This window comes from Pseudorca crassidens, chromosome X (assembly GCF_039906515.1).
Source record: "Pseudorca crassidens isolate mPseCra1 chromosome X, mPseCra1.hap1, whole genome shotgun sequence".
Taxonomy (NCBI): Eukaryota; Metazoa; Chordata; class Mammalia; order Artiodactyla; family Delphinidae; genus Pseudorca; species Pseudorca crassidens.
This window is the reverse complement of record NC_090317.1, coordinates 29850225-29862313: the sequence shown is the minus strand read 5'-3', so window position 1 is coordinate 29862313 and position 12089 is coordinate 29850225. Positions and strand designations below refer to the sequence as shown.

The window sequence follows — 12089 nt, the reverse complement described above, 5'->3', positions numbered from 1 at the left end:
AGGGAAGTTTATAGCAATACAATCCTACCTTAAGAAACAAGTAACATCTCAAATAAACACCTAACCTTACACCTAAAGCAATTAGAGAAAGAAGAACAAAATAACCCCAAAGTTAGCAGAAGGAAGGAAATCATAAAGATCAGAACAGAAATAAATCAAAAAGAAATGAAAGCAAAGATCAATAACACTAAATTCTGGTTCTTTGAGAAGATTTAAAAAATTGATAAACCATTAGCCAGACTCATCAAGAAAAAAAGGGAGAAGACTCAAATCAATAGAATTAGAAATGAAAAAGGAGAAGTAACAACTGACACTGCAGAAATACAAAAGATCATGAGAGATTACTGCAAGCAACTCTATGCCAATAAAATGGACAACCTGGAGGAAATGGACAAATTCTTAGAAATGCACAACCTTCTGAGACTGAATCAGGCAGAAATAGAAAATATGAACAGACCAATCACAAGCACTGAAATTGAAACGGTGATTAAAAATCTTCCAACAGGACTTCCCTGGTGGCACAGTGGTTAAGAATTCGCCTGCCAATGCAGGGGACACAGGTTCGAGCCCTGGTCTGGGAAGATCCCATGTGCCGCCAAGCAACTAAGCCCGTGTGCCACAACTACTGAGCCTGCGCTTTAGAGCCCGCGAGCCACAACTACTGAGGTCCACGTACTGCAACGAAGAGTAGCCCCCACACACCACAACAAAGAGTAGTCCCCGCTCACCACAACTAGAGAAAGCCCGTGTGCAGCAATGAAGACCCAACGCAGCCAAAAATAAATAATAAAAAAAAATCTTCCAACAAGCAGAAGTCCAGGACCAGATGGCTTCACAGGCAAATTCTATCAAACATTTACAGAAGCGCTAACACCTATCCTTCTCAAATTTTTCCAAAATATAGCAGAGGGAGGAACACTCCCAAACTCATTCTATGAGGCCACCATCACCCTGATACAAAAACCAGACAAAGATGTCACAAAGAAAGAAAACTACAGGCCAATATCACTGATGAACATAGATGCAAAAATCCTCAACAAAATACTAGCAAACAGAGTCCAACAGCACATTAAAAGGATCATACACCATGATCAAGTGGGGTTTATCCCAGGAATGCAAGGATTCTTCAACATACGCAAATCAATCAATGTGATACACCATATTAACTGGAGAAAAACCATATGATCATCTCAATAGATACAGAGAAAGCTTTTGACAAAATTCAACACCCATTTATGATAAAAACCCTGCAGAAAGTAGGCATAGAGGGAACTTACCTCAACATAATAAAGGCCATATATGAAAAACCCACAGCCAACATCATCCTCAATGGTGAAAAACTGAAACCATTTCCACTAAGATCAGGAACAAGACAAGGTTGCTCACTCTCACCACTATTATTCAACACAGTTTTGGAAGGTTTACAGCAATCAGAGAAGAAAAAGAAATAAAAGGAATCCAAATCGGAAAAGAAGAAGTAAAGCTGTCACTGTTTGCAGATGATGTGATACTATACATAGAGAATCTTAAAGATGCTACCAGAAAACTACTAGAGCTAATCAATGAATTTGGTAAAGTAGCAGGATACAGAATTAATGCACAGAAATCTCTAGCATTCCTATACACTAATGATGAAAAATCTGAAAGTGAAATCAAGAAAACACTCCCATTTACCATTGCAACAAAAAGAATAAAATATCTAGGAATAAACCTACCTAAGGAAAAAAAAAACCCTACCTAAGGAGACAAAAGACTTGTATACAGAAAATTATAAGACACTGATGAAAGAAATTGAAGATGATACTAATAGATGGAGAGATATACCATGTTCTTGGATTGGAAGAATCAACACTGCGAGAATGACTCTACTACCCAAAGCAATCTACAGATTCAATGCAATCCCTATCTAACTACCGCTGGCATTTTTCACAGAACTAGAACAAAAAATTTCACAATTTGTATGGAAATGCAAAAGACCCCAAATAGCCAAAGCAATCTTGAGAAAGAAAAACGGAGCTGGAGAAATCAAGCTCCCTGACGTCAGACTATACTACAAAGCTACAGTAATCAAGAAAGTATGGTACTGGCACAAAAACAGAAAGATAGATCAATGGAACAGGATAGAAAGCCCAGAGATAAACCCACGCACATACCGTCACCTTATCTTTGATAAAGGAGGCAAGAATATACAGTGGAGAAAAGACAGCCTCTTCAATAAGTGGTGCTGGGAAAACTGGACAGCTACATGTAAAAGTAGGAAATTAGAACACTCCCTAACACCATACATAAAAATAAACTCAAAATGGATTAAAGACCTAAATGTAAGGCCAGAAACTATCAAACTCTTAGAGGAAAACATAGGCAGAACACTCTATGACATAAATCACAGCAAGATCCTTTTTGACCCACCTCCTAGAGAAATGGAAATAAAAACAAAAATAAACAAATGGGACCTAATGAAACTTAAAAGCTTTTGCACAGCAAAGGAAACCATAAACAAGACCAAAAGACAACCCTCAGAATGGGAGAAAATATTTGCAAATGAAGCAACTGTCAAAGGATTAATCTCCAAAATTTACAAGCAGCTCATGCAGCTCAATATCAAAAACACAAACAACCCAATCCAAAACTGGGCAGAAGACCTAAACAGACATTCCTCCAAAGAAGATATACAGATTGCCAACAAACACATGAAAGAATGCTCAACATCACTAATCATTAGAGGAATGCAAATCAAAATTACAGTGAGGTATCATCTCACACCAGTCGGAATGGCCATCATCAAGAAATCTACAAACAATAAATGCTGGAGAGGGTGTGGAGAAAAGGGAACCCTCTTGCACTGTTGGTGGGAATGTAAATTGATACAGCCACTATGGAGAACAGTATGGAGGTTCCTTAAAAAACTACAAATAGAACTACCATATGACCCAGCAATCCCACTACTGGGCATATACCCTGAGAAAATCATAATTCAAAAAGAGTCATGTATCAAAATGTTCACTGCAGCTCTATTTACAATAGCTAGGACATGGAAGCAACCTAAGTGTCCATCAACAGATGAATGGATAAAGAAGATGTGGCACATATATACAATGGAATATTACTCAGCCATAAAAAGAAACGAAATTCAGCTATCTGTAATGAGGTGGATAGACCTAGAGTCTGTCATACAGAGTGAAGTAAGTCAGAAAGAGAAAGACAAATACCGTATGCTAACACATATATATGGAATTTAAGAAAAAAAACAAATGTCATGAAGAACCTAGGGGTAAGACAGGAATAAAGACATAGACCTACTAGAGAACGGACTTGAGGATATGGGGAGGGGGAAGGGTGAGCTGTGACAGGGCGAGAGAGAGGCATGGACATATATACACTACCAAACGTAAAACAGATAGCTAGTCGGAAGCAGCCGCATAGCACAGGGAGATCAGCTCGGTGCTTTGTGACCGCGTGGAGGTGTGGAATAGGGAGGGTGGGAGGGAGGGAGATGCAAGAGGGAAGAGATATGGAAACATATGTATAACTGATTCACTTTGTTATAAAGCAGAAACTAACACACCATTGTAAAGCAATTATACCCCAATAAATATGTTAAAAAAAAAAGATGTGGCACATATATTCAATGGAATATTACTCAGCCATAAAAAGAAACGAAATTGAGTTATTTGTAGTGAGGTGGATGGACCTAGAGTCTGTCATACAGAGTGAAGTAAGTCAGAAAGAGAAAAACAAATACTGTATGCTAACACGTATATATGGAATCTAAGAAAAGAAAGAAGGTCATGAAGAACCTAGGGGCAAGATGGGAATAAAGACACAGACCTACTAGAGAATGGACTTGAGGATAGGGGGAGAGGGAAGGGTAAGCTGTGACAAAGTGAGAGAGTGGCATGGACATATATACACTACCAAACGTAAAATAGATAGCTAGTGGGCTTCCCTGGTGGCGCAGTGGTTGAGAGTCCACCCGCCAATGCAGGGGACATGGGTTCGTGCCCAGGTCCGGGAAGATCCCACATGCCACGGAGTGGCTAGGCTCGTGAGCCATGGCTGCTGAGCCTGTGCGCCCGGAGCCTGTGCTCCGCAATGTGAGAGGCCACAACAGTGAGAGGCCCGTGTACAGCAAAACAAACAAACAAACAAAAAAACAATAGCTAGCTAGTGGGAAGCAGCCGCATAGCACAGGGAGATCAGCTCGGTGCTTTGTGACCACCTAGAGAGGTGGGATAGGGAGGGTGAGAGGGAGGGAGATGCAAGAGGGAAGAAATATGGGAACATATGTATATGTATAACTGATTCACTTGGTTATAAAGCAGAAACTAACACACCATTGTAAAGCAATTACACTCCAGTAAAGATGTTTTAAAAAAAGCCTTCTCTACCCCCAAAGTTATAAAAATATTCTCTTATATTTTTTCCTCATATTTTTAGAAGTTGTTTTTAATCCAACTGGAATCTATTTTTGTGAATGGTGTTTGTGTGGGATGGTCTCATCTTATGTTTTCCTAACGGATGGCCTATTTTCCCAGCACATTTTCTTTTTGTTTTGTTTTGTTTTTTTTGTGTTACGCGGCCATCTCACTGTTGTGGCCTCTCCCGTTGCGGAGCACAGGCTCCGGACGCGCAGGCTCAGCGGCCATGGCTCACGGGCACAGCCGCTCCGCCGCATGTGGGATCTTCCCGGACCGGGGCACGAACCCGTGACCCCTGCATCGGAAGGCAGACTCTCAACCACTGCGCCACCAGGGAAGCCCACATTTTCTTGAATAGTCCATTCTTTCCTTGCTAACTTACAAATGCTAAATGCCCACAGAAACATGAATTTGATCTTGGACTCATTTTTCTGTTCAACTGTTCCGTTTGCTATTCTTTTTTTTTAATAAATAAATAAATTTATTTATTTATTTTTGGCTGCATTGGGTCTTCGTTGCTGTGCACAGGCTTTCTCTAGTTGTGGCGAGCGGGGGCTACTATTCGTTGTGGTGCACGGGCTTCTTATCGTGGTGGCTTCTCTTGTTGTGGAGCACGGGCTCTAGGTGCACAGGCTTCAATCGTTGTGGCACGAGGGCTCAGTAGTTGTGGCTCTCCGGCTCTAGAGCGCAGGCCCAGTAGTTGTGGCACACAGGCTTAGTTGCTCCATGTCATGCGGTATCTTCCCGGACCAGAGCTCGAATCCCTGTCCCCCACACTGGCAGGTGGATTCTTAACCACTGTGCCACCAGGGAAGTCCCTCCTTTTGCTATTCTGATGCCTTTACTTCCTTACCTCCCATTCACTCATGGCAATCTAGTTTCTACCCACGATTTCCCTGGAATTATTATTCCTAAGTGTATTAATGACCTTCATGTTGCCAAACCCAATGGATATTTTTCAGTTTTTATCTCTCCGGACACTATTTATCATTACCTCACATATGCTACATAATACAACTCTCCCTTGATTCTTCTACCAATAAAAGTCACGATCATAACAGTATCTTCTATTCGTTAGTTACCCCGTGCCAGGCACCGTTTAAGCGTTTCCTATGCCATACACGTGGAGTATGCCTCACCCATGACCCTCTGGGTAGATATCAGTATTATCACCATCCCCACTTCACAGGAAACTGAGGCATAAAGAATTTAAGTGCCTAGTTGTAGTGTAAGCCCTGACAGTTGTAACTTGCATTTTTGTAACCCAAGTGTCTGATTTAAGCTTTGATTTCGGAGGCATCCACTTCAAAAAGGCACCTACTTCAAGGACAGCTACCACGAATAAACACACTGCCAGCCACAGAAAGATAAGGAACCAGCCCCGTCCACCCCCCCACCCCAGGCGTCCTTGTTTTAAAGATATTGGTGGATTTCTATAACTGACCATTTAGGCCACTTGTTTTTTTCTCTCCCCACGTGTTAAATTCCCGCTCTTATGTTTTACATTCACCAATAAAGAGTAAGCCCGCAAAACCACAGGCCGCCTACCCTCGATCCCTATGAAAGCAGAACCCCAAGCCCAGGTGCTCTCTCTCTCTTTCTCTACCCTCGACCTCGCTGTGTAGCCCCGGGTGTGCCTTGTCCTTTCCAGAACCTGTGAGTAATAAACCCTTTTTTCCCCTCCAAGTTTCCTGACGGTTATTACTGAGGGCGTCTTGCAATCATAATAAGAACCACAAGGGCCGGTCCAGCCGCAACATTGGTTACGGATAGGCCGAGACCAGCACAAAACGCTTGTCCAAGATCCCTGAGCTAATAAGTAGCAGGATGGGATTTGAACCCAGGTCTGTCTGAGACCAAAGCCTGAGTTCCTAAGCACACCCCTTTCCAGCCTGTCCTCTGTCTCCCTCTTGAGTTCCTTTTGCTTCAGCAGCTTTCAAATGGCGCCCTTCACGATATGGCCTTCGTCACTGCTCTTCTCAGTTTGCCCCTGCACCCTGGGTAAAGCAGGGCCTTCTGATGCTCTCTTTCAGTGCAGCTGCACTGACCTATCTATGTCCTCATGGCCCTGTCAGAATGGAGAAAACACAGCTTTTTATTACAAATCCCTGGAGCTTACTCCACTTCTGTTCCCCAGTCCATTTCCCAGAGGCTTCTCATTTTTACTTATGCGAGTTTGTATTATTTGATATAAGCACGTATCACATTTATAATCGGGAAAAACAGTAAGGATATTAAAAATATAAGAGAAGTAGGTTAGCCTCTAAGGGGCAAGAGAAGTAGATTAGCCTCTAAGGGGCTCTATCAGTTTGGCCCTCCCAAACCATCATTATGCAGGCGTTTTCCAATGTTAGATATGTCGACTATATGTTACTGAGAACTGTGAAAAATTTAATGGACGAGATGCTGAGCCATCTGCAGCTGAGATTAATCACTCATATTGTGACCCAAATATCCCCTTTCCCCAGGGTTTAATTTATTCTCCACCAAACAAGATTAGCACAATAAGCAGGCCTATACAAAGCAGAGGTGTCCTTCGTCTAGAATTTCAAATGGAAAACAGAATTCAGTTCAATTATTAAGGAGCTAAATATATTTACTCATTATAAGGAAATGAGTATGGCTGTTGTTATTTTAAGGGAGAAATAGAAGAATTTGGGATACAGTTCATCTGAGAAGCAAGGGAATCCTCAAAGGATGAGCACTGCTCAAAATGATGAATGACTTTTTCTGTGAAGAGCACCTGTGATAACCATGTGACTTTTAGTTAAATGCAGACGGTGCCTGACGCCCTCCCCCTCCCTCAACCCAGCCCTCATCTCGTCCTCATCTGAGCCTCACTCCAGCCCTCACTGGCACACCATTCTCAACCACCCACAGTCTCTCCTCCTACCTCTCTGCTTATTCCAGCTCGGTCTCTTTCCAGGATGTCTTTTCCTCCATCTGCTGACTTAACATCCTCAGGTTTTTATCTTTAGCCCAGCGTTCATCTCACTCGGCTCCAATCCTTGGATGATCTTACGTGTGTCTGTGGCTGGAACATATCACCTATACCTTGATAACCCAAGTCTGTTTACAGCGCAGACCCTCTCCTGACCTCTAACCCTGCATATTCAGCTGCCTATCCTCTATGGTCCGCAGGCAGCTCAAACTCAACACTTCCTAAACAGAGCTGATTCTTCTTAAACCTGGTTCTTATGGCAACTCTTACTGAATGCTGCCAACCATCTGTCCACCCTCCAAAGCCAGAAATCCAAGCCTCATTCTAGGTTCTTCTTTTGCCCTCCCAACCCCCAAGTCCTGTTGAGTCTACCTACTCAGTAGTTATCAAATCTGTCTCCTCTTCCCTGTCTCAGCACCTGTGTCATCGCTGGCCTAGATCAAATTGGTCCAACAGTCTCCTAATTGGTCTTCCTGCTCTCCAGCCCATCCCATACTATCCCAAAGCCCCCTCTTCAAAGGCCAATTCGACTACATCGTTCTACTTCATAAAGCTTTTCAGTGGCTCCTTATCCACACATTCTACAAACCCCTCCATGACCTGGTAGCTGCTTACCTCTTCAGGCTCATCTCCCCTCACTTTTCCCCCAGCTCACGCCAAGCACCGGCCCAGGGGCACAGCAGGCATTGCGGGGCCCTAGGTTTACACGATTTGAAGGGCCCTCCAAGAAAGATCAAACAACACAATGACTAGAAATTAGTTCCAGGGCTTTGGAGGTGCGTGAGCAACTGAGGGCCCTGAAACAAGCTTCACTAGCTTCACAGTAACTCTACCCCTGGTCTAGCCAAACAGAGCAAGCTCAGTCCCCTAGAACATGCCACAGTCTTCCACATCCCTCTGCCTCTGTACAAGCAGCTGTCCCTGCCCGGGATGGGGTTCCCAACCTTCCCTTGTCTGTCCAGAAAAATCGTTCACCCTTCAAAGGCCAGCTCAGGGGCACCTCCTCTGTGCAGGCCTCCCTGACCTCCCTGCATGGAGCTGACTGTTCTCTCCTTCATGTTCTCATTGTAGCTTGTCCTTTACCTCTGTGTACCCTGTCCTTTACAGAGCAGGTCACACCCAAAGGAACTTGTTTGTTTAAGACCAGGTTTCCCGTGAGTCTTTGCCTCAAGGGCAGAGACAAGGTCATTCCTTTTTAGACTGTTGGAGCACGGCAGTACCTGGCTCAATAAATGTCTGTCGAATGGAATAGAAAAACAGCCTGCTTTTGGCAAAGCGTGTGGAGTAGAACACTGAAATAGACGGGGATCCTGGGCGGAGGCGGCGCTAGGGAGCTCTCTGCTGCCTGCCTGCGTCATCTGAGAGGTCCAGCGGGACCCCAGTGGTGAGCTCCTCCCCGTGGCCTCCCAGTAGCCTCCCCACCCCACCGCCTCCCTTACCTGTCCTCCTTGTTGATCTGGTCCCCGAAGCCCACTGTGCTAACAATTGTGAGCTTTAGCCCCACGTTGCTTTCTTGAAGGTCATATGTATTGGACTGGAGCTGGACACCCGGCTGTGTGTGGGTGGCTGGCTCCCCCTCGAACTTGGTGTTGAACAGGGTGTCCATGAGGGTGGACTTGCCCAAACCTGTCTCTCCTGAAAAACAAAAGAATGAATTATGATGCATTCACACAATGACCACGCAGCCATTACACATGTTTTGGATGCATATTCACTGACATGGGAAAATGTACACGGTAAGACACTAAGTGAGGAGCACGTAGAACTACATGGACTATTTGATCTCAGTTAAGTGGAAAAGAGTATAAGGAACGGCACCAACATATTAGCAGTAGTCATCTCAGGACAGTGGAACTGGGGTCATTTTTCTTTTAGTCTTCATATTTTTGTGTTATTTGAAAATTGAGTATGCATTGTTTTTATAGTCAGAAAAAGAAACGGTGTTAAAGGCAGTGATGGCGAGGTAGAGTTACGCCTAGAAAAACACTGGAAGGGCGTACAATGTACTCTTACCAACGGTCATGTCTGGGTGGTGGGGTTATGTGCGCTTTTCACTTCTTTCTTTATGCTTTTCTCTATTTTCCAAGTTTTCTACAAGGAACGTGTATAGCTTTCATAATAAAAATTTAAGGGCTATTTTCAAGTTTACAAGAAAGGGACAGCAGTCCCTCATCAAATAAGTATCCTCTCCTCTCAGTCCCCACCTCTCCCAGCCAGGCCCAGACAGCACCCGCATACGCATCCCAGTGGGGAGACCATTTTTAGCTAATGGAGAGGGAATTTAGCAGGCCACAAGTTATTCTTCCCTTTAAATTTCAAACAAGCCAGTCAGTTGTTTGTTTAACTAACAGGCTGCTGGATACTAATAAATTAAACCCCTGGAATTTCAAAACCACTGGCTTTCGCACCAGGGCAACGAGTCGGGGAAGGGCTGCGGGGACTGGTGAAGGTTTGTGGAGGTTATTCCTGAGAGACGCAAAGGATGTCAAGTCACTGCCAGGAACCAAGGACTGCGCTTTGAAGACCCGGGCTACCCTGCTGTTCCGCTACCATCACCCCTCTTCTCCCTTTCCCTGCTCACAACCCTTTAGATGTGGGAATTGACACACCTTCCCAGTTGGGAATGGGGGGAGTGGGTTTGCCCTGGGCAAATCCTGGCCTGGAAGGTCCCCTCTTGTGCCCGACAGCACATATCTGCAGGGCAGTCCAGGGCTAGGGTTCGAGCTGCACAACCCATAACCGTAAATGGTCCATCTCCCCTCCCACCTCTGGGTGTGTCTAGCTTTGCATCTTGCAAACCTCTTTTATCCGGAATAATGAGCTATGAATACAGGAGGTGCTTTTAAAAATAGCTGTCTATGCTGAGAGCTTTCTGTATGTGGAGGGATCAGTGTGAGAGAGAGAGAAAACAAGAACATTCAACTCAGCCTGGCTACCCGGCTCCCCAGCCCGATTTCATAGCCAGGTCTGACTAATGTGGTTGATTGCCAGGGTGCAGGGAAATGGTTCCTCACACAGATCCTGCTTCCAGCCAGGGCCTGTTATACCTACTAGCAGCAAAGACTCTCCCAGAAGAGGCCCTTTTCTCCCTCCCTAAAGGAACAGGAAGTATTTGGGTCCCCAGAAAAACTTGGTGAGGTGGGAAGTGGCAGACTTGGCTGCCATGGGAAGTGGCAGACTTGGCTAAGCAACGGAAGAAATCGCCCCCCTCCCCGCCCAAGGTGCGGTGCCGCTCCACTGCAAAGGGGCCGGCACCTCTGAAACGGGAACACAGGGTGGCTGCCTCTCCCTAACTCGCCTTCCCTCTGGGCGCTGAAGCTTAAGCTACATTCTCGCCGGTCTTTGTCCGTGCCTAATACAGTGTCCATGTACATCCCCACTTTCAGACCCTCTCTCCCGTTCTGTGAGCTCTTTGCTGAACGCCCCGCAGCTCCTAGATCGTGGCGGGCCCTGACTCCCCAGCATCCAGAGCTGGCTCCCTGACTCCCTGATCCTAAGACTTCCCAGAGGGCAGGGAATGGGCAACTTCTGGTACTCCCCGGAGCGCCTAGCAAGAGGCTCACACAGAGGCCTCAGGAGCAGTACCACAGAGGCAAGGGCCCGCCCTGTTTGCGCAGCTGTAGAAAGGCAGGCCGGGTGGGCCGGGCAGGGCAGGGCAACGGAGAAAATGACCACCCGGACGCCTGCCAGTGCAAAAGGGCTGTGGAAATTAGATGCTCAATGATGAGTGTCTGGAAGAAAAGACCCGGCGGGTGTCTAGGGAATTGTGATAAATGCAGCATGAGAAGAGGGCAGAAAATCAAGTGTGCTTGTCCCGTTCCAGTTTTCCATCAATGTGGAGCCTGGGGGCGGGGAGGGGTGGGAGTTCTCTCTCTCTGGATGGCTGCCACAGACCCAGCCTGAGCCTGGGATGTTGTCCTGGGCCCGGTACTGAGCGGGGGAGGGGAGCCACTCTCGGCTCAACTCAGATCAGGTCAGCAGATTCCACACCCCTGCAGGAAGGTAGGGACTTGGCAATTAGATTCCAGCAGGAAACCTGAACAGTCCCGAGGGGTCAATTTCTCTCTCCTCCTCCCTCCTCAGAGTGTACAGCGGGGTTTCTTAACCCTTTTTAAGTCATCTCCACCAGCCCAGAGGATTTCCTCTCACTTGACTTAATGTAGATAGGATCCCGGAAACACCAGCTTTTTAAAAAAGAATTCAATTTAAAACATGCAATATGAAATCTGCTTTTTCAAGCTATACTCCCTGGGCTAGTCTGATGTTGACCTCTCTACCGGGAGTTCAAAACCACTGTGACAAAGAAAAGCTTAAGCCCTTTTCCTCATCTGCTGTTAACATTTGCATCCTCTGGTACCTTGTGCAATTAAGTCCTTGCAAGTGATGAAATGCAGAGTCCCAGGCAGGTTGACCTAAGCCTAGCCCTTCCCCTTCTCTGGACTCCAGTCTCTTTTTCCATAAAATGAGCAGGTTTGAGTAGTAATAATAACAGCTATTGCTCCTGGAGCACTTACTACGTGGGCACCACTGTAAATACCTTACATATATTCCCTTATTTATTCCCTAAAGTAAGACTGTGTATTAGATAATACTACTATTTGTCCTTAATTTACAGATGGATTAACCGAGCCACTTCCTAGCTGTGTGAATGTGCCCCTGCTCTTCAGTCTCTCTGCACGTCACGTTCCTCATCTATAAAATGTGGAGGAAGAAACTGGCCCAGGGTCACA

General features: G+C 45.4%; 1 protein-coding gene across 10 annotated transcripts in view; it reads right to left on the bottom strand.

The window, feature by feature from the left end:
* The window catches only part of SEPTIN6 (septin 6), a 67028-nt gene that overhangs the window by 36654 nt on the left and 18285 nt on the right, over positions 1-12089 (bottom strand). For all 10 annotated transcript variants that reach the window (XM_067723161.1, XM_067723171.1, XM_067723164.1 and 7 more), the window contains one exon: positions 8799-8994. In XM_067723161.1, coding sequence (XP_067579262.1) covers positions 8799-8994 — 196 coding nt within the window. The remainder of the gene's footprint in view (positions 1-8798; positions 8995-12089) is intronic.